At 44.1% G+C, this 23707-nt stretch overlaps 1 protein-coding gene across 1 annotated transcript in view; it reads right to left on the bottom strand.

The window, feature by feature from the left end:
* The window catches only part of LOC147701477 (ferritin heavy chain A-like), a 42481-nt gene that overhangs the window by 9716 nt on the left and 9058 nt on the right, over nucleotides 1–23707 (bottom strand). The window contains exon 3 of the mRNA XM_086930150.1: nucleotides 3703–3828. Coding sequence (XP_086786276.1) covers nucleotides 3703–3828 — 126 coding nt within the window. The remainder of the gene's footprint in view (nucleotides 1–3702; nucleotides 3829–23707) is intronic.

Here is a 23707-nt window from a genome sequence, read left to right as displayed (position 1 = left end):
ATCCTGAGCATCGAAAAACTTGAGAGATTACCATTGACAATGTCAGAGAGTCCTGTCATTGAATGGATAATACACGGAATTATCACTATTCCGATAACAACTTTCCGATTTAAAAAGTGCCTTGAGTACATACCTGCTGGCCAGTATGAACAATTGGGTAAAGGATATGTAAAATCAGAATGGAAATTACCATACACACATTCTTGCTATAGTGACAGCGACAAAAATGTATTTCTTAGTGGTGACAACTGTAAACATTCACTGAGCGGTACACTTTTGTGTAATGGTATTAATTTACACGGAGCATGTGATGGAAATTCTAACAACCTTTCATGCCACCAGCTAGTCACACCTGCAACTCAGATAGAGCCCTTCTTTATGCAACTTGCAAACGGGAGTTACATTCTTAGAACGGATCACAGATGTTGTGGCCTTGTGCCAGGGAAAAGTTATCTAGTAGGCGTAACATCCATGGTCAAATGCTGTATGCAGGCATTGTTCCCGAGTGGGCCTGCAGACACAGTGACTCCCATCTGGCCTCGTCTGAATCTCTATTCTATACGAATTGATACTTTAAGCAAAATGAAGTCTGTGCTTTTGCAGACAACAGTGCCTATAACGTCATCAAAAGAGACGTATGATCTTGTAGTTGCAAGGACAGCTACTGAAGTTCATGAACTTTTATCAACAAATTGCCCCGTGCATTTCATAGAAATGCTTAGCCAACTCCTTAACATGTCTAGTGCCACAAGCATCCCAGGCATATTTAAGACGATTTTTACGGGACTGCTAACACCTTTTCAAGCAATTTTGGGAATGGTTCCTAATTTTGTTCACTCTGTTTTTGGCGGCATACCATTATTTTTGGGACTCGTTGCAGGGATTTTATTTTTGACCCTCCTGCTTCGTTATGGCAAGCCGAAACTCAGACATAGCTCCCATGGGAATGGAAGAGACAATCCTAGCAATGCGCTACCGGGACCAGATAACTAACGTCCTCGGATTGGCCAGGCTGAGAGATCTAAACATGACCTGGTTCCTTTCATTCAGACCTATATGGTAGAACTGTATCTTACCGGTATGCTATGCGGAGATGAATGCGTGTTGGACATCTGTCTTTCACTTCCATCAGCAGTACCAATGGACGTCGATACTTTGCTCAGTCCAATAACGGCTCACGCATTGTGTTGTCCCCAGCGGCTACCAATCCTGATGATGGCATTCGTTGAGACTCCTGTACTACGACTAGGTGGTAACAGTGGAGCGAGTGACAAAAGCAACATCACCCAGGTACGACCTTCTGTGAGCATTGCTGATCCCGACTATGATGACAGCAATCATTCTCACACCTGCCAAGTTACAGCACTATCGAATTTGGTTGAACTGTCACCTGATTTTGTAGACCAATTCTTTGAGAGCCTGTCTGATACGATGTTCTCACCCGTACAGAAACAATAACTTTGGAGAAGCTTTCCGACACACAGCGTTCCCATGAACTCTGAATTCGGCCTTCAGTTTTGATCAACAAAAACTACTAAAAGCGTTGGAACTCTATTTCCCCGTTCAAGCAATTAATTCTTTTGAATTGGACATTTTTTAATATTCACCCTTTTTTTGGCACGAACAATTCTTTGCTTAACGTAAAAACTATTCTTAGAGAACAGAAGCTTCAAACTTCTATTTCTAAACACATCTAGAGACATAACAAACTTACATCAGCCTCTAGCACATTTATTGCAATGCATTTATATGTGATGATTTATCTCGCCCTTCTTCTGTTTCAGAGATACTTCATGTGTAATTCTTTTTGCATAATCGTTCACTGATTTCATATGCAATAATTTTTGAATGATTTCTATGCTTCAAAAAAACGTACAGTACCTAAATTTCACGTATTACAATATACGCCTATTTCAAATGCATTTATGTATTTTGGGGTGGGCAATGTTACACATGCATCTAATTGCTCTAGTTTTAGTAATTTGATGGACATGAAAACGTGGAGTGGGTGTTGCGGGTTTATCTAGGTTCCTGATCGATACTGCGACCTTATGCCCCTATTCAGCTATAAATCCATTTATTCCCTATATTGGCATAACCGTTCAAGTGCGATATTCAGAAAGTCATCTCTGGCCTCACACGAACAGAGCCACATTCCAGAATAGTTCTCTGCCACTTCCTTTGCAACCAATTAGTGCAATGACAGAGCAGAAGTCACTATCTGATATTCCTAGATTAACACTCCGAGTTCTTTAACAAGATAAAAACTCAGCAAACCTGGAAATCCCCGCTTGCTGTGTTTTGATTAGTAATGGAACTCTAATAAGCAACTGATAGCTATCACTTCTTAGTGACATCTTTAATTGACGTCTTATGTCCAGCAAACTTGCGTCAAACCAGGCACCTGTCAGGTATAAATACTACCAACGTTGCCTTAAGCAATTGCTGGTGTCCCATTGCTGTTGTATGCTGTATGCAGTACGCTGATGCTGCTACTGTCCCTTTGTTGGTGAAGCTACTGATACCATTATCGCTGCTAAAGCGCGAACGATGGTGTGGTGAGCTTAGGAGCTGAACAGCCGTCCCTCTGCGAAGAGCCCAGCAGATGCCAAGCTGCCCGCGGACGCTGTCCCCCCTCCTCCTCCTCGACGCGCTGAAGAGAGACGCTGCCTTTCTTCTGCTGAGAAATCCAGCTCCAGCGTTTCTAGTCTGCCCTCGCGGGTGACTGGGATACCGAGTGCCTCCTGAAGGAGATACCAGACCTCCATCATTCTATTCAGAGGTATGGTGTTGACTAAACCCTTAGATGAGAATTCTTGAAGCAAACCTTGGCAAAACCAACTTAACTTAAAGCTACTTACTTACTCCCCTTCCACGTGTTAGGCTTAGGTCAGGCACACTGGGGTAGGCTTAGTTAGAAGCACCAGTTGAGTATTTTAGCCTAATGTATATATGACTGTATATATGTTTTATTACTTTTAAACCATTGTATGGCTAAGAAACCATATCAATGCTTTTACAGTATTATTTCGCAATACTTATCTTACTGTACGTACTTTTTATCATAACAAGTCTTGCAATTGTGGCAATACATTTCTCTTGTACGAGAAGAAAGACTGTTCAATAAATGTTAACCCTTTATTGACAAACGCCCGTCTCTCTAGTCTCTACATATTGTGAAAGTAAACTGCACTAATCTGACTGAGTGAAATACCTGTCTATTGTTTCACACGACCCTAGAGATTGACTCTTGATCTGAGGAGCAAAGTTGTCATGTTGCACGGTTGTTGGAAAACTGAATCCCTTCTTGTCTGTGCCAGGGAAGCTGATCACTTCCTATGCAGAGAAGAAAGTTTCCAGTGACCTCTGAGCTAGTTGGTAACAAACCCAATTAAGTTTAGCATAGTCAGTAGAGGCCTGGAAGATCCGGACTTCTACGTTGATACTACTGTTTATGTTATTCCAATGCGCAGGGCCTAGTGGGAAACTAGGAACTACACTACAGAGCAACACCTCGCTGTTAGCTCTGCTTTTTCAAAAGGATGAGCGCCCTTAATAATTAGCAATACTAAAAATACACGTATGAAACCTCGCTTTCTTCTGTGGTTCAGCCTGGACCTTCAATCTACAGTTCCTTCTTGAAGTCTGGGAGCCCCACAGGGCACTAAGCACATGCACGGCTTCCGGCGCAGCCATACTCACGTGGGGGTCGCTCTTCTCTGTTGCCAGCTTGTGCAAATCAAGCAGGGCCTGGTTCATTGTCTTCTGCAGGTGGAGAACAGCCTGTAGGGCCTCCAAGGAGTTACCCCAGGTCTCCTTCTCTGGCTTCTGCAGGAGAGGAGGTGAAAGTGAGAGATATCCTTTGTCGTAACAAGCCTTCTCAAGCAGCCCCATGCTACCGTATACCTCTCCACACATTCTGCAACTTCTACTGCAGAGACACCGTGAGAACTCAAACAGACTTAGCCTTACACTTCCTATGGATTCACCATGACACCTCTCACAGATATATTGTAACTCCTCCCACAGATAGGTACTGGCAGTGCCCCTCCTAGAATCATACACGTATGAATTATGCCATGGCACTAGGTACCGATACTAAAGCAAGAGTTAAGGGACCCCCTCTATTTAGTAGTTTAGGCCAGGGAAGAGAGGGGTTAGGAAAAACGCAGTATTGAATATTTCCCTCACAGCCTGTTATACTTTCTCATTGAACATTGTTCATAAACATTTAGATAAACATTAAAATACAACAGTGACAACTATAATCATCTTATCATTCTTTTATTTCGACAAAACATTTCTTTTCATTACTATTTTATTTTATCAAAAAAGATTTTTTCTTTCTTTTCTTCTTTTTAGATTCTTCTTTTCATTATTTTTTTTTATAAAAACACATTATACATTATTCATCATGGTTTATACAATAACAAATACATTTCTTTTAGTCCGTGATTGTTCAGATCCCCCAATTTTTTTTTACTTAGAAACATATACAAATTACATTTTTAAAGCAAAATCACCACAAGCCCCTGGATTAGATTTAATAAATACAATCATACTACAATCACACCAATTCATCCACATTCACACCAACTGCAAACATCCAGTACATCTTTAGTCATAGACCTAAGCACGCGTACATTTCAAATGTCAATTTTCAATAATTGGTAATACAAAAACACAAGAAAGTAATTCCATTTGTTCTACTCTTTTCTTTTTTTCTTTTTTTTTAATATGTCTTCGCCTTTTCAATTGGTGAACAGTTCCCAAGCCAACACGAGTTTCGTCGCCTCAGTATGCTTGTACATGCGACTTGTTCACGGCTAGGTAGAGAATAATACCACGTTTTACAACACTTGCATAAACTTTGATTAGCTTGCTTGTTTTTTCTGTGTTTCCTTTTTAAAAATCTGATATACATACACAGATCTTGGATATTTAGAGGAGTTGATACAGAGAACGACTTATGAGTCCTCTTCAGGAGTTACCCTCATGCCACGGGATTAGTGTGGCTTGGAATTATAGCCATACTAGAAGTAGGTCCCCGTTTTTGTTTCAACTTCGAATTCTTTTGGCCATTTTACAATGGCTTGCATCCTAACTTTAAATTGAACGAAATGTTACCTCTTAATGAAAATTCTCATAGTGGTGTTTTGTTTATTGCTGATTTTCTACAGATATATTGAAGTGAATTTGTTCAGGATAGTGACATTGATAGTTACGGTGCTAATTATTTTGAGACAAATTTTCTCTCAAAATCACAGACATAGAGGTGGTGTTTTGAAGTCTGGTCACTGGGTGGCATACTCTGGTCTTGCCCTATGATCATTGTCATAACTAATTTATTTTAGCACATGAATGATTCACTATCCAAACACAAACGATATATACACATTCTTGAGTCTCCACAACATGTGAGGACCTTTCCCCTCTAGCCACTTTTATGCAAAAAATGCATGAATAGACACTATGATGCAAGGTGCTAATATTTATTTAGCACCACGCCACGTGGTTTAGCCCTGGGAGCACACTTGTTTCTAAAAAATAACAAATGTTTTGAGAATTTCAAGTGTTGTAAAACGTGGTATTATTCTCTACCTAGCCGTGAACAAGTCGCATGTACAAGCATACTGAGGCGACAAAACACGCGTTGGCTTGGGAACTGTTCACCAATTGATGAACAGAAAAAAAGAGAAGAACAAATGGAATGATTTTCTTGTGTTTTTGTATTACCAATTATTGAAAATTGACATTCGAAATTTACGTGTGCTTAGGTCTATGACTAAAGATGTCCTGTTGCTCATGCTACAGAACCTAGAGAGGCAGGTGGTTCTCTTAAACCTTTAAGCACAGTCACTAATAAGGCTTGCTTGTAAGAATAATTTGTGTAATTACCTTGTGGCACCTATCACCTATTACCTATACCACCAAGTATTATTCAACTACAAACATCCAGTATCTGTACACAGTTGAGTACAATCTGTGACAAGAGAGAGCCTCTGCCACAAACGGAATCACAGTCCAGGGCATAAAGCTTAACACAAGGTTGACGCACATTTCGGTGGAGTCAAGATGTTGGGACCACCTTCCTCAGGACATTTTCAGATACCAATCTTTCAAATACCAGGGAACATGAAAGAAGTATAGCAGTATTACTTCAAGGTGATAATGTCAAAGGGAATCAACTTATGTTCCCAGACTGGAGTCCATCCGAATCCCCAGTTGAATGTATCTCTGTATTCCCCAGATTATATCAACTTCTTATCTTTATTTTCTTGGATAAGGAAAGACTAGGTACAGATACACCCTTACTGATGCACCATGACACTTCCCACAGATAAACCCTGACACTGTGTACAGATATTCATGTACACTTCCCACAGAAGCACGCCTACAACTCCCACAGCCTGACATATCCTGTAGATAAATATTCCCACCTCCCCCATGCAGATATCCCTAGCACCTCGAATGGATACACCCTTACAGCTTCTATTGATACAATTCCTCCTGTGGATTCATCCTTCCATCTCCTACAGATACAACCAGACATTTCTTAATGGTTCACCCATGCACCACCAACAGACACAACCTTACACCCCTACAGAAATACCCTTTCACACACACTCAATATTTGGGCTTAACCTTCAAGAGGAACTTGAACTGGGGTATGCATTCGGAAGCCATCAAGCAGAAGGCCTTATTGCAGGCAAGCTGTTTATCAAGTTTTAATAGCAGATTTGGGGACTCTCATCTTCCACTTCTAAGGGTCTAAGTGGGGAAGATACCTCCACTGGGTATATACGGAGGAGAGTTTTTTTTCGCTTGACCTGACATATGAATGCAACAGATTAGATGGGGTTGTGCTTAGAAGGCTTCTATCCCTCCCCCGGGGCACTATGGTTCAGTCCATAAGGAGAGAGTTCCATCTGGTCTCTAGGAGCCTGATGGCCTTTACTCGGGCTCTAAGATATTTCAGTACATTCGTGGTGGACGATGAGGTGTCTAATGTCTCCAAATTGTGCTGGGAAGAAATTCAATGAAGCGAAAGAATTTGGGCAAAAGCTGGAAGAAATAGATTACTCACTCTTGGGACCCTCCATTTAGACAGTGGTACAATTACATCTTGGTCCCCCCTCCAAGGCAAGCACGCGTTGAAAGAATCTGTTGCTTTGGTGTCTGAATTGAATGACCTTTCTTATCTGCACAAGAAACCATCCATCAGTTTCTCAATCCCTACACTAGGCCAGGACACTCTTTTTTAGGTCGATCCTGGTGTAAGCAGCGCAAAAGCTCTGTCGCCAGCGAGCTCTATTGTTAGGGACTTGCCTTGGAAGTGGGACAGGAGATGGGCACGCACAGAGCTTTCGGCGATTTCAGCAGGTGTACGCGCACGTACAGCCACGCGCCGTGCACATCTCCTGTCCCCTTCCTTCAAGCCAGCATTCAATTTCAGTTAGTTCTTATAAAAAAATCCTTGCCCCCATCGTTGGAGCGGCCCGCAACGGCGGGTCCGCTCAGGAAATAAATCTGTACACTGTGCCTTCATCGGCACAACCATTAGACAAATGGAGAATCCCCCACTCACCTGTCTGCGGGGGGAACTCCTCCTCAACAGCAGCTGGCTCCAGCGCTTTTCCGGAATACTCCAGCTCCTCTGCCAGCACGACGAGGGGCTCTCTCCTTAGGCATGGGAGCCCTGCAGTGCTATCAGCTGGTCTTCACCCGGGCCCCCTCCTGGGACCCGGGACTTTAGCTCCCGCACTTCCTCTTCGGCACCGGGGCTCCCTCTTCACAACGAAAGTTACGAATAGCGCGCATGCACGGGCAGCCCCTGCCCTCCTAGGTCTCGTCCCAGACCGGATACTGAGCTGCTTTCTGTTTCGCATCTTATCTCCCTGCCTCAGCTTGTTGTCAATAGTGATCTTCCGTGCTCGCTGGTTGCTGCGGTGGCTGCTGTCTCTTATTTTATTTATTTATTTAATGCATTTTTATATAGCGCAGACTTTACCCGAAGGTGTCAGTGCGCTTGGAGAGCAGAGGGGGTCCTTCCCGCGCACGCGGGTTGCCGGGGTAGGGGCTAGATAATGTGCTCAGACAGCGAGGCACGCACACTATCACACAGCCACAATGCGCGCTTGCGCCCCTCGGGTCAACAGCAGCCCTTCGCAGCGCCCACGAGAAGAATGGAGCGCGAGGACCCGGCGGAGCCGAGCCACTGGTCCCAACTTACCGCCCTCCGAGCAGCGAGGCTCTAGAAGACGCCTTCACGCCCCTCAGCGCCCTGTGCCAGCGGCGGGGGCCGCGTTCTCCTGCGCCGCACAGCCCTGACTGCCAGGGAGTTGCGCGCTCCGCGAACCACCTACTGTTTATGCGGGTATCGCACCGGCGCAGTGCTGGCAAGGTAAGGGGGATGCTATATGGGATGCAGGCGGTAGTCGCAGGCGGGTACCCAGAGCTAGAATCCCGGCTACTCCTAGCCCTCCTACAGATGGTAGCCACAGGGATGGTGCTGTGAGTGAATTCGGATCAGTGGGCTGCACAGACTGCAGACAGCGGGGTCCAAAAAACTGTTTTTGAAACGACCGGGCTCTATATTTATATTCTTAACAGTATAGTCGGAAATCGCAGCGAGGACTGTAAAAATCCTTAACGACCGTTTATGTCAGACTGCCCGCATATATTTCATCTGTTTAGCTTCATCTTGCATGAGAGAGAGAGAGAGAGAGAGAGAGAGAGAGAAAATATGAGAGAGAGAAAATATGAGAGAGAGAGAGAATATGAGAGAGAGAGAATGAATGGGACTCTTGTATAGAGCTGGGAAATGAGTCGTCTCTGGGCGTTTGGGTAAGTTCAGATTGTTTGTGGGTATTCATGACTGGGCACGATTGACAGCTCTGGGATTGATCACCCAGACCTCCACAGTTAGATTTTAGTCTTGGAGGTTCATTTTATTTGACTGTACCATCATTCCCTGGCACCTCATTTCTCCAAGCAGAGAGACAACTAGTACACGATTCTTCCATGACCACAGCCGCCACCTAAACTCAGCCAAGGACGCAGATCTTTAGCCAGGGTTCTGTCAGTCATTAACCCTTCCCTACTATAAAAATGTCATGCCCCCTCCACTCAGCCAGGGGTCAACACTGCCAGGTGAAGGTGCTCCACTGCCTCTCCACCTGTTCTCTGCAGAGAACCAGCCTGTGGGATGCTGCAGTGGCCACGTCAGTTCAGAGCCTGACCTTTGATCCCAGAAGCCATCTATAGGGTTAGTGTTGAGGGAGGCAAGGGGCAGCGCAGTGCCACTTCCATTAATGTTTGTGCCATGTCACCTGGACTGTGATATTGCAGCCGTTTTCCGTGGTACCCATCTCATGCTGGTGTGTTGTACATTTTTGGTAACACGTATTGCTATGTTTCCTTTACATTGAGCACGCTGGGAGCGCACAAGGTGAAATAAGGTCCCTCAAGTTAAACCCTCCACTCCTTTGGCTGTCTCCGCAGGGAGGCCAAAAATAGAATGATATGGAGTTTTAATTCCATTCATACACTAAAAGTTCTCATCAACTGAAAGTGGTGCCAGGATTTGCTAAAGCACAGGGTAGCAGGGGCTTCAGGCCCCTGTACTCTATCCTTACATTCTTAACCAAAAGGCATACCCTACTGTCTCCCATAGCCGTACTGGTGAAGCAGTTCATATTGTCACTGTACTAAAACCTTGTTTACTGACAATGCTATGCACTTCCAGGATGACTTAACAAAGATCGGTAAAGGGAGCTGATGGTCCACCTTTTCTGCTTCTCATTATTGTGCTCAAATGTTTTCACCCACCCAATATCGCTGATTGTAGGCCACATGGAGAGCTTAAGCTATTGGCATTAGAAATGACAAAGCTTTTTACATATGTACATCTAGACAAGAATGGTCAAGAGAGCACAATCCTCAAATGGAAATACATTCAAGACTAAAATGATTTATAGTCATAACAGCAATAAGTCCAAAATGCAATCAGCAACTTGTAGTGTAGGACAGAACACAATAAATAAAGTTCAAATGTATGCCATCTTTTTCTTTATTGATCCTTAAAAGTGATTTTCCAGTTGATAAAACGACAGCCGACACGTGTTTCGTCCGTACTATTCAATAAGTACAGGGACTTTTTCAAGGCTAATGCAGCTGAAATATGCGACGTATGTATCATCAAATCATGTAGATGAGAATGTGGACATAAAGCTCCAGTTCAGTCGCAATCGTCCCAATTATTCAAATGGTTCGATCCCAATGAAGTAACTGGATAGATGTAGAATTAATTCTCACACTATGAGTTCAGTTCAATAACAATCGTCCCGATTATCCGAATGGGTCGGTCCCAATGAAGTAACTGTATAGAAGTAAAGTCGAGTCTCACAGTATGAATTATGTATAACCACAATGGAAATATCCAATTGGGTCACACGTATTGAGAAGCCGGAATGAGTGGCAGGATGAGGAGGTCAAACAGGACTCAAAATAATTTTCCACAGTCGAATAGGAAGATAATACAAAGAGCATAATAATGATCCGCATACGTCTTGGTCAAGCCATTTCAATCATTATTACTATGGCCCAATTCCGAGTCGCAATATCTCATAGAGGTGTACTATTGCACCAACGCACTATAGAGTCGCCTCAAGGTGTGTGAGGCGCACATGAAGAGTCTAACGCCACTTGATACTGGCACTCTGTACAGAATTGGGCCACCTCGAGGTAGCGGGTCAGTTGTTCGTTGATGGTCTTCTCGATGACCTTTGCCGGGAACGGGAGCAGGGAGATGGGCCGGAAGTTCTTGAGGCCCTTGGGGTCCGCCTTGGGTTTCTTGAGTAAGGCGTTGATCTCGGCGTGCTTCCAGCTCTCCAGGAAGGTTGCTGTCTCGAAGGACATATACACTCCAAGCCCTTTGGTGGCAGGTGGGGTAAATGTACGAATCAGACAGATGGAGGGGGTGGATTTCCATAGAGTGAATCCTGTACGAGTTCCTTCGCACAGATTGTGTATAGAGGATTGATGGCTTGTTACTTCAGGGAGAAAACTATTAGGTGTCTGCTCTGTTTATGGTGGCAAAGCACCCCTGTGAGGTAGGTGGGCACTCCTCTGTGAAGTGTCTGTGTTCTAGACAGAGAACATTCAATTCGGATCTTTATTTGTCCAGTAGTGAGGCAAGAAGTTCTGAGCTGTAAGCTGCTTTCGACAAGCTTACGTTTCCTATGAGACTTGCCAATGTGTCAGCTCTGGGTGTCTGCCACAAAAGCCCTACATTTCTGCTGCCTCGGTGCCTCCCTCGGGGCCTAGCTGGCTGCCTGGAAGCCTCATGCTTGATGGAAGAATTTGCACTCTGGGGTAATCAAGAAAGAGGTTTAATATTTCACACTGCATGATGAATTTAGATCGTATATTCAAATAATGCTATAAACCATGCAAAGGTAAAGAATTCTAATTTCCTCTGCAAAATTATGTATATTCCAAATATCCTTTCACTAAGTTCAGCCTGGAGTTCAAGGTCGTTACAACAAACATGGTGATGGAAGGAAATGTTAAATTTATTTTAGCTATTTGTGATTACTCAGGGCCAAATCCTAGTCTGTCATTTTGTGCCCACGGTGCCATTGTAGACTGAGACCAGCCGCTTAGCTCCAATAGGAACAGTCCAGTCCGAACTGACCCCTCCGGCAACCCCAGACTGGTTTCGGTTCAAGATGGCTGCCATGACTACTCAGGATGTGAAGGTGTACAGCAAGCTGCTTAGAATGCAGCTTCATTCATAGGCAGGTGACTGGAACGGACGGTCTGGTTGGTGTGCAGGCTCACAGGGAAAGCATCATCAGACAGGTCACACCGGGGAACGTTTCTGCTTGCCTCTGAAGTGCGACAGCACAGCATTCTAGCGTTACTGACTGAGTGAGCTGTGTCCCTAGTGCCAGGGTCAGATTGGTAAGGCGGGCACTCGGGCAATGGCCATGGGGCCGGTATCAGAGTTCCAGCTGTGGGCTGCTTTCTTGGGCCTCCTGGGGTGGCCGATTTAGGCGGTGTCTGTGTTGTTCGATGCGTCCCAGTTGGTGATTAAGAGACCTTTATGGAGGCGGGTGGGCGTCCATTACCACACTTTTATTAATGGACAGAGATGGCACACCCTTTCTCTCGCTGGGCCGGCCCATTAATGTGTGCATATTCAGCGAGGGCAGGGGGCCTGAGCAGAAGTAGCCTCACTTGTTTTCAGGTTTGTTTCACCAGTGTTAACTAATCCGTGCATTTTTAAAAATCTAAATAAAGTTAAGAGAAAACATGCCTCTGTTAGGGACCACCCCTTCTTTTTGTATAAAACTTTGACAAAGCAGTGTTTTGCGGATAGGCAATATGCAAATGTGGGCCAGGTTTTCTTTTAGTGTGCCCAGGCCTATGTGTAATCCCAATCCAACCCTGCCTAGTGCCGGAATGAGGTGAAGTGAAAATGTTCATGTGCCACCTTGTAGGTCAGGCCGCTCCTAAAGGCAGGGCTGCCCGCAACAACTTATCAAAACAATAAATGCATTAAACATAAACTGTAGCGAGGCCCCAAACTACTCCCCTGGCAGTGGCCTTCTTCCAAGACAGCAGAAAAGAATGGGACTTAGTCTGTGGGTCTGGCCAGTTTTCTGACAGCGAGGCAGAAGAAACGATTCAGAAAAGGGGGGTGGTGATGAACAGAGTGTCTGAATTAAGCAGACCACACTTTCCCAGTCCAAAGATCAGGGCTTGATCCATCACCGTTATTTATCTCACTGCACCATCCCAGCTCAGAACCTGGCTATATGCAAATCAGTCTGTCCCTGGCCCAGTGCATCATGGGAACAGGGCAGACTAAACTACCAAGCCAATTCTTCACCAGAAAGGAGACAAGCTACCGGGGACCAGTTTCTGGCATTTCAGCCGTCTTCGGCCCGGCTTGCTTGAATCCTGATGGCACAGTGAGAAAGGGACTCATGTCTGAGTATACCCTGCCACACCTATAGTGGCCAAAAACGATTCAGAAAAGGGGGTGGTGATGAACAGAGTGTCTGAATTAAGCAGACCACTCTTACCCAGTCCAAAGATCAGGGCTTGATCCATCACCGTTATTTATCTCACTGCACCATCCCAGCTCAGAACCTGGCTATATGCAAATCAGTCTGTCCCTGGCCCAGTGCATCATGGGAACAGGGCAGACTAAACTACCAAGCCAATTCTTCACCAGAAAGGAGACAAGCTACTGGGGACCGGTTTCTGGCATTTCAGCCGTCTTCGGCCCGGCTTGCTTGAATCCTGATGGTGCAGTGAGAAAGGGACTCATGTCTGAGTATACCCTGCCACACCTATAGTGGCCAAAAACGATTCAGAAAAGGGGGTGGTGATGAACAGAGTGTCTGAATTAAGCAGACCACTCTTACCCAGTCCAAAGATCAGGGCTTGATCCATCAATGTTATTTATCTCACTGCACCATCCCAGCTCAGAACCTGGCTATATGCAAATCAGTCTGTCCCTGGCCCAGTGCATCATGGGAACAGGGCAGACTAAACTACCAAGCCAATTCTTCACCAGAAAGGAGACAAGCTACCGGGGACCGGTTTCTGGCATTTCAGCCGTCTTCGGCCCGGCTTGCTTGAATCCTGATGGTGCAGTGAGAAAGGGACTCATGTCTGAGTATACCCTGCCACACCTATAGTGGCCAAAAACGATTCAGAAAAGGGGGTGGTGATGAACAGAGTGTCTGAATTAAGCAGACCACTCTTACCCAGTCCAAAGATCAGGGCTTGATCCATCACCGTTATTTATCTCACTGCACCATCCCAGCTCAGAACCTGGCTATATGCAAATCAGTCTGTCCCTGGCCCAGTGCATCATGGGAACAGGGCAGACTAAACTACCAAGCCAATTCTTCACCAGAAAGGAGACAAGCTACCGGGTGCCGGTTTCTGGCATTTCAGCCGTCTTCGTCCCGGCTTGCTTGAATCCTGATGGTGCAGTGAGAAAGGGACTCATGTCTGAGTATACCCTGCCACACCTATAGTGGCCAAAAACGATTCAGAAAAGGGGGTGGTGATGAACAGAGTGTCTGAATTAAGCAGACCACTCTTACCCAGTCCAAAGATCAGGGCTTGATCCATCAGTGGTATTTATCTCACTGCACCATCCCAGCTCAGAACCTGGCTATATGCAAATCAGTCTGTCCCTGGCCCAGTGCATCATGGGAACAGGGCAGACTAAACTACCAAGCCAATTCTTCACCAGAAAGGAGACAAGCTACCGGGGACCGGTTTCTGGCATTTCAGTCGTCTCCGGCCCGGCTTGCTCGAATCCTGAAGGTGCAATGAGAAAGGGACTCATGTCTGAGTATACCCTGCCACACCTATAGTGGCCAAAAACGATTCAGAAAAGGGGGTGGTGATGAACAGAGTGTCTGAATTAAGCAGACCACTCTTACCCAGTCCAAAGATCAGGGCTTGATCCATCACCGTTATTTATCTCTTTGCACCATCTCAGCTCAGAACCTGGCTATATGCAAATCAGTCTATCCCTGGCCCAGTGCATCATGGGAACAGGGCAGACTAAACTACCAAGCCAATTCATCACCAGAAAGGAGACAAGCTAACGGGGACCGGTTTCTGGCATTTCAGCCGTCTTCGGCCCGGCTTGCTTGAATCCTGATTGTGCAGTCAGAAAGGGACTCATGTCTGAGTATACCCTGCCACACCTATAGTGGCCAAAAACGATTCAGAAAAGGGGGTGGTGATGAACAGAGTGTCTGAATTAAGCAGACCACTCTTACCCAGTCCAAAGATCAGGGCTTGATCCATCACCGTTATTTATCTCACTGCACCATCCCAGCTCAGAACCTGGCTATATGCAAATCAGTCTGTCCCTGACCCAGTGCATCATGGGAACAGGGCAGACTAAACTACCAAGCCAATTCTTCACCAGAAAGGAGACAAGCTACCGGGGACCGGTTTCTGGCATTTCAGCCGTCTTCGGCCCGGCTTGCTTGAATCCTGATGGTACAGTGAGAAAGGGACTCATGTCTGAGTATACCCTGCCACACCTATAGTGGCCAAAAACGATTCAGAAAAGGGGGTGGTGATGAACATGGTGTCTGAATTAAGCAGACCACTCTTACCCAGTCCAAAGATCAGGGCTTGATCCATCACCGTTATTTATCTCACTGCACCATCCCAGCTCAGAACCTGGCTATATGCAAATCAGTCTGTCCCTGGCCCAGTGAATCATGGGAACAGGGCAGACTAAACTACCAAGCCAATTCTTCACCAGAAAGGAGACAAGCTACCGGGGGCTGGTTTCTGGAATTTCAGCCGTCTTCGGCCCGGCTTGCTTGAATCCTGATGGTGCAGTGAGAAAGGGACTCATGTCTGAGTATACCCTGCCACACCTATAGTGGCCAAAAACGATTCAGAAAAGGGGGTGGTGATGAACAGAAGAAAGGCATTGACGCCATCCCCTCCCCCACATTGCAGGTGGTTCGGCTCCTCCCCTTATCGCCTGCTTTAGAGTACATATATATCCAGCTGGAGTGATTCCCCCACCTACCAGTAACCTCAGCGGGACTCTCCTGCAATAGATTTGCTGCAGATATCACAAACATAAGCTTTTATCTCCATCTAGGTGATCGGTGCTTGTGCGCCTCACAGGTCCAAGGTCTCCATGAAGAGGTTGCTATAAAATACTTACACCTTGAACTCTTAGCCCGGTTGAAAGGAACTGCGCCTTCTATGCTCATCTCCTCCAAGTGTAGAGATTATCCTGGTCCAGTTGAATGAAAAGAACATGGAAAACTACTAGTTTGAGGCACGAGTCAGAAAGAGACCGGCTCATGATCTGCAGAGTGATATATTAAAGGGATGGCGCCGGGCTCCTTCATTCAAGCCCGCCACTTTATGGTCAAGCAAAAAGTAGAGATATCACATGGAAATTAAGATGTAGTTCGAAAAAATGTGAACTGATTAGAGAACAAACATTTGCCTCATGGAGAATACGCTGCTGTCTTTGTCCAGTCTGGGACAAGTGCTTGTGATGCCTACAGTTGCATGGTTGTTGTTTTCCCCTACAAATTCATACGGTTTACACTTTTCCCATGAAGGCTCTGATCCCCAGAAACTGGGCGCAGTGAAAATTTTAGCCATGTCTAGCTGGCCTATACCGCTTCTGGCCAGATGTATATTCAAGGTCTTTTCTGGGATGAAGAATCATGGCCTACCTGGTAGTATGGAGGTTACCTTGTGGGTGGGAGTGTTGTGTACTTTATAGGGTTCAGATATTGATTGCTGTGCCCGGGGGTGATGCCTACAAGTAGCGTCATTTAAAATTCGGCAACTGCTCTAACCGTGGAATCATCCATCACTTGCAAATGCAGGCGGATTATTGAATGTCATAGGTGAGACTGGAATGGCTTTCTGGTGGATTAGCGAATTAGCTGCTTAACTTCCATTGCGGAAACTTGGGGTAATTTCCGGCTCTGGCTCTTGACCAAAATTGTGTCATTCTCGGAAAGTCACTTTATGTGCATCTGCCGCACATTGTAAAATGGTGTCATTTAAAGTACTTTTAGCTAGTTCATACATAAAATATGTGTAATGTAGTGTCCCAAATACGTTCTCACCCCCCTTTCGCATCCTTGTTTTTAGGTCTCGCCTGGCGAAAGCCGCGCATGCGCAGCTCTCGCCATGGAGAGTACCTTTTGGAATCAATTCAGGGGAGGGCTTGTATGCGCGCCTCTGCATGGACAAACATGGCGGCTCTTGCCATGTGTCCATATCAAACAGCAGGCATGTGTCCCAGGTCCATAGGGCCTGTGGACAGTCCACGCCATTTTGTTGCTATAGCAACGAAAATGCTGCTTCGCGTGTGCTTTTGTTTTTTTTTTGTCAGTGCCCCCGGTGCACAAGCAGGCATCCACTTCGGTGTTTTTGTTGTGATCAGCTGTCCTGCAGTTCCCCCGGGGTTTAAGCAGGCATCCACTTCGTGTTTTGGTGCGATCAGCTTGTTTTCAAGAGGTGTGTCTTCAACTAAGTTACAAGGAACAACACAGTGGTTTTTAAGCGCAATGTAAACAAGCGCTTGTTTTAAATGGATTGTGCTTGTTTTTGTTGCAATTTTATATTGCGCAAACTCAGCCCCTCTGCAGCAGCTGTGGACATGAGCACCAGTTACGAAACGCAAGGTAGATTCATTTTTTATACACCGAAGATTAGGTAATCGCATGGTGTTGAGGCTACGCCGGGATTCGAACCTGCTTCCCAAATTCCAATTATTGCAGCTCTGGCTGTAAACCACATCCTCTCCCTTTTATTGCTGTCTCCTGTTTTCAAGCTTTACCTGACATTATTGAGCTGAAGAACATTGTTTATTTTTCACACACGCAGGCCCGAATACCAGCGATTTGAATTCCGGGTACCTTTGGCTTATCAAGGATGCCCTGTAATAGATGTAAGTAATGAGATATAGTAAACATTGTGAGATTCTACACTATACCTAATTCATCCAGTGTGGAACTTGGACTTGTGGGAATGTCTTCAATTAATCGGGTAAGTGTTTGATATAGATCCTGACCTAATACATAGGTAATCACCCCACATGAATTACATTTATGAACAATGAGCGATATTCTACATACGATTAATTCAAACATGTTTGTGGCTTTTATAGCACACATACAAAATCCCTTCCTCGTGTTACATACGAGTCGACTTTAGTCTTTCAAATAACACATGAAAATTATTTTCTGGGCAATATTTATACCCATGTTGGAAGAGGCTGCATGACAAGTGGAGAAGTGTGGCTCACTGGTTAGAGGAGGCAGACCTGGAAGCAGAGGTCAGCCCAGGACCAGCGTTCAATTCCCGGCTCGGCGGGGTCTTGAGTCCTAAAATGTCCATGGACTCGACAATTCTCGCTCCGGTGCCTACTCGATTCACGGGTTCACACTCTGCGACTCTGGGCAATAGCTTGCTTAATCTCCACAACGGCTCCTCGCGGCGGGATGCCTGGCTTTCACCTTGCGGATACCCTGCCGGGGTTATCTCACAGGGGAATACCAGGACGGGTTCCCTAAGCAAGCGCTTAGAGACCGGTTGGTGATTTGCGCTATATAACTTCCTGTACATTTACATTTACAAGTAAACAACAGCCCACTGTGATAACCTGGCGCCACCCGACTTACGAGGGCTTTAATTGTCTGTAGCTTAGGCTCCTCACCCTTCCGTTCTTTGGCCTCTGTGCTGTTTCTCTTGGCCTGTCTTGCAGAGGCTGCAATTGCTTACAGCTTCTTAGACTCTTGATAAACAGATATTTGTCCAAAATACGTAAACATTACTTTGGAAGCCTGATCAGTGACCCCGCAGTACTTTTTACTGAAGGGGAGAAGTCTAGCAGTTGTACTTGGCATCACCCCTGCACTTTGAAGCATGGACTACTGGACATTGTGTTTGGCACTGGAAGATCCTAAACGCAGGGTGTGCGCAAGTCAACCAGATTTGTTCCAGATGATGGAACACCCCTCTTGGGCTGACTTCTCTGTTTCACTTACTCACAGAGTGTAGACTCTTGTGAACATCAACTCCTAAATCGTTTACTAGGAGTTCCGAATTTTACAGATTAGGACTTCAGGGGATGGATTACTGAAAGGATCTAGGGTCACAGGGGCATTTGAAACCATTTTGTCCAGCACGAGGCACTGCAGCAGGGTCCTCAAACACTTGTGCTGCCCTAATACGGATCACGCAGCACACATTCTGAGCCTGCAGGATTCCCCTTGGGCTTCCCTCATTTGTACGGCAGTGTGGACCTTTGCAAAGGGAATACCTTTCCCACTGATCCATGCTGTATTACAGATGTGAACAAAGCAAAAACAAGGCGATTGCAATGCAATAGGTCTCTCATTTAGGCAAGTTTATGCTATTGGCATTGTAAATGACATTGCCTTTTATTTAGGTTCTAAAAAACAAAAACATAAATAAAAGGCATTGTCATTTACAACGCCAATAGCTCAAATTTACGTAAATGCGAGACCTAATGCATTGCAAATGCTTGTTGTAATATGTTTTCAGCTGGGCATAAGGGGACCGAACTATAGTGAAGTGAAGCATTCTCTCGTTAAGAACTGGAGCTGCAACACTCCCTAACACGAGGAGGGAGATTTAGGGAGCATGCATGTTAGAAGTGACCACTCACCCAAACCTGCCAGTCTTAACCCAATGCAGCTAGCAGGAGTGACTCAACCTTTCACAAGCACTCCAAAGCTGCCAGGAGTATCTTGCACAAGCCCATGCTAGCCCAATGTCTGCTCCACTGCAGAAGAATGCGCCTGTGCCCCACATTTTGTTAATACTCCCACCTCCCTGGCTTAGGAGAAAACCTGTGTTCTCGTGTTAGGGGTGGGCAAAGATTTAAGTTTGGCATTAAAACTGCAATAAGTTCACATCCTTTGGCGTTTACTAAATATTCAAAATCGTGTATTGTGCCTAGGTTTGCTTTGGAGCGAAACATTCTAGCAAAATCGTTTTTGGGCAGAGAATTCTCACTAATTTTTTTTGGGGGGGGTTTGAAAATCTTCCTATAAAAAGTACGGTTTTCTTTTTTCATCATTAGAAGCCTAGTCCTTGAAGATTTTTCACCTCCAAGCTCATGAACTCCTCCATGTTTTAAAAACATTGAAAAGTGCGTATAGGTAAAGTTTCACAACTTACCACTCTTGTTGTGACTGCACACGTCCGTTTGAGTTGCACTATTTAAACATTCTGCTATGGCACAGGAACATTGAGACTGCATGGTGCATGCCATTGAGCTGCTGAACACTAGAAAGCTAGCCCGTGCTCATCCCCTTACACAATTAACAGTGATGAATACCAATGGATAACTCTATACCACAGAACAGAGTTCTTTCATATTACACAGTCTCCAGTTCAGCCTACTTCTTAAGTATCAAAACTGAAGAAGTGTTGCTGCTAGCGCATTCAAGTTTTCTGATATGTATCATGTATATCATTATGTTGCGGCTTAAGAGTAGAGACACCTATTTTACATACAAAAAATACATGGTAAATACCATTAACTTTGGTGATAATTGTGTTCTACTGTTTTGGTATAAATCGTTGATCCACCCACCCCCTATGGAGCTTTGGCCTTAAACTGCTCATCTGTTAAGAGTACGAGGGTCCACACTAGAGTGGTCCGCACCTGAGTTTTTAGTACTAGGACGCAGGATCACAGGTCTCTATCTGACAAGTACTCACCTGACAGAGTGGGTCATTCCTGAGTGAAGTTGCTGGCGTCGTGAATCAACTTAGCAGCAGGAAGTGTTGCGCGTCTTTGCCGCCAACATCCAGAAGGAGAATATAGCACAGGGCGACCATTACTGGGACTTCTCAGTCCATTTAGTGAAGGCTTTGAGAGATTGTCAGTTGGGACATTGGAATTCATCCCCTCCTGCCTGTCTTGTGTACAATTGTTTCTTCCCAGTTCAATGTGATGGAATTCTTTTCTGGTTACTATGCAACGCTTTTTGTGCTATTTTAATGTAAATGCGTTCCGTTTTTCAGTGCATTGCATGCAATGCTTCCAGTTCCATTTTACCGGCGAGGTTGTTGCTAGCTTGCTTCTCATTTTTGTCCGCGAGGTACTCCCACTTCTTTTCTTTAATCTCTAGCTCTGAGTTTATGAATCTGCAATGTACCTTTTACTATAACACTTTCAATCCGGCTTGTATTTTTGTAGTGTGATGGGTTGCCATTGCTTGTTCTTCTTCAGCAACCCCAAAGGTTTTTATGCCACTAGCTTTTTCCTCCTACAGAAAGTGATTTCTTTTTGGGAGGCCTTCTTAATTGGCATGACTTTTGATCATTAACTGGGAAAGTGGCTATTTAAAGGTATCACCCTTATTTTGGGGTCAAAGACTTCCCAGATAAAGTAACAACCATCACATCCTGTTCTTAACATCACCTTGCTGCAATAGGTGATGTAAGAAAGCTACAGGCTACCATGTGTTTTCAGCTGGCTGGTTACTCTCTATTTGCTTCCAGAATCTGTGCAACTGCCTGAAATTTAGTACATGCCATGTGGTTAAATGCTGGATGAGCATAACTTAGGCAGCAGAGTTCTGGTTCCATTATAGCTTGATAGTTGATACCTGCTATACTGTGCAAACGCAAGTGTAGTAAGCAAGGCATTATTTTGTGATGCGAGAACGAGGGCGACTATGGGCCAGCATTAGAAGGACTATAGTGATTGTCAAAAATAGTGGAAGATTGGAGGTGTAGTTGACTTGTTGGAAGTAAAGTTCAAAGTCGGCTAGTAACTAGTGATTTAGTACTTTTGAATGGTTTAGGGTAGTGAAAGAAATTGCCCAGTGTCCAATGTAACAATGATAGATAGTACAAATAATGCAAGGTAAAACAATTGGGTACTCAAGGTTGAAAAAAAAAGCCACCAAATCTTTTCTTCAAGGAGTTCAATGTCCATGCACAAACAAGTCAATGCCAAGCTCTCCGACACAGATCAATATTCCAATCTTATGTGAACAGTCTTCTTGTGTTCTTTACTCCTGAACCAAAATCAGAATATCTTTATTGAGATCTTCACCACAAATGTGTGGGACAACGAAGGGTTCTAGATTTGCCCTTTCATACGCAAACCTATTTATGTGTTGGTTTGAGGAGAGGCAGCTTTGGGGCCCAGGTGGTGCGAAATGGGTAGACTATATACATATCATTTGGGAAGGTTTATAGATGATCATTTAGACTGGATTTCTTAAGGATTTGTGTGAGTTTGTTGCATATTTGAACTCTAATTCCAATAATATAAGTGTCACATTAAGCTACAGTTATGACAGTATTCACTTTCTGGATGTGGAGTTGTATGTTAGTATTATGACACTTAAAAGTTGAATGTATATAAAAGAAGCTTCTTGGAATTCGAAGTTGTATGCATTTAGTGCACACCAGAGAAACCAACTAATGGCTATTCCATTTAGAGAGATGGTGTGAGCTAGAAGACATTGCAGCTTAGGCAGTGAGTTCATACAGACTATTTATGATAATGAGCAGAGGTTTTTGGCAAGGTGTTATGATAGACAAAAAGCTATGACTACAAGTGCTAAAGCTAGAAAATGAAATAGGAAGGATACATTAAGAGATACAAATAAAAGAAACCTAAATACCAAGGACACAAGAAGACTTATTACATCCGATGGCTTGGCGATTCATAGAGTAACAACATTTTTTATTACTGAAATGCTTAGATTTTCAGCAACTTTAAGTTACATTTATTAATATCAGTTCTCTTAAATTATATTTCTGACTTATAGAGAGTGCTTGCAAATTTTAAGTTATATGAATTAATCTAATTACTATTCAGTCTTTTTGGTGGTTTATTAAGTGACTATAAGTGACTTTGCTATGCCTTGACACCTAACACCTCGAGGTTACTTCAATGACTTGACATGAATACCTATTAGCTATTTGAAGTCTATTTACTTTCCCAAATTGGTATTTGTAGAAGATAGTAATTCATCCATTTAGTTTTCTAATTACAGCGTTATTTGTCATGCCTTCAAACTGCCAAGGTATCATATGTTAGTATACTTAAGATAGCTGCGAGTAGTCCTTGATTGTATATTTTTGTACATTTGTCGATAATAACGTGGTCATGTATATTATGTATTTTGTATATCTTTTATGCTGCAACTGCAACGAAATAAAGATTATTGAATTGAATTGAGTAGTCCTCTTTTTTTTTTTTAAAGGTATACTCAGGCTGCATTAAGATGGCACCGTTATAGAACTCTATTACAATATAGGCGCCACGGAGTTCTGAGCACTTTCCCATCATATAGGATGCTTTTTTTTCTGGAAATTTGCTATGTGTTTTTGGTTGAAAGTTATGTGTTTTTGATAAAATATATATCATTTTTTTGTTGCGCGGGGTAAACTTGCCCACTCGTTATGGTGCAGAGTGCTTTTAAGATGGTTGCAAGGTTGGAACAAAATAGTCCTCTTTCTAATGAAGTATTTAAGTTGCACCAATATGGTGCCGTTTCTGTCCGCCACTGCAGTTTGGAAGCTGCGGAGTGGAATGTTACAGTCTATGAATTTACAGACTGCTTTTCCACGACAGATCCGTAAGATGAATCCTGATAGTTTGATTTGGTGCTAAGTGTCTCTTTAGTTGTTTGTCTCGGGAAATGTCTGATATATTATTTCGTTACTTTGCATGAGTATTCTACTTGGCCTTGATTTTCTTTTTACTCTCACATAAATACAAGGTAAATCGTGAACGAAGTGCTGACTTTACTTCGTGTTGAGAGCTTTTGGCTCATTGTTCTGTGACCAATGCATGTCAATTAATGTAGATTATATACGTATTTACTTTAAACCTAGTTTACTGTTAATTTGCAGTGTATACACAACTGAGTATGTTTGAAACCAGAGTTGGTGATTTGAATGCATATCTGTTATCAGGCGAGATCTGAGTCTGAATTTACATTACTCTTTTGCCACACTATGGTTTATTTATTTACGGTTTTCTATGTCTTTATATTCTCCTATTTCATCCTTTCAAGACTTGTCTTGTGGGTGCCAATTGCTATGGTATACCACACTCGGAAATACTATATGTGATGTAATATACTTTGACATTTTTTTTACTTGCAGT

The sequence above is a fragment of the Lissotriton vulgaris genome, chromosome 7, assembly GCF_964263255.1.
Source record: "Lissotriton vulgaris chromosome 7, aLisVul1.2, whole genome shotgun sequence".
In the NCBI taxonomy this organism is placed as follows: domain Eukaryota; kingdom Metazoa; phylum Chordata; class Amphibia; order Caudata; family Salamandridae; genus Lissotriton; species Lissotriton vulgaris.
Note: the sequence above shows the minus strand (reverse complement) of the source record. Positions and strands in the feature narration are given on the sequence as shown.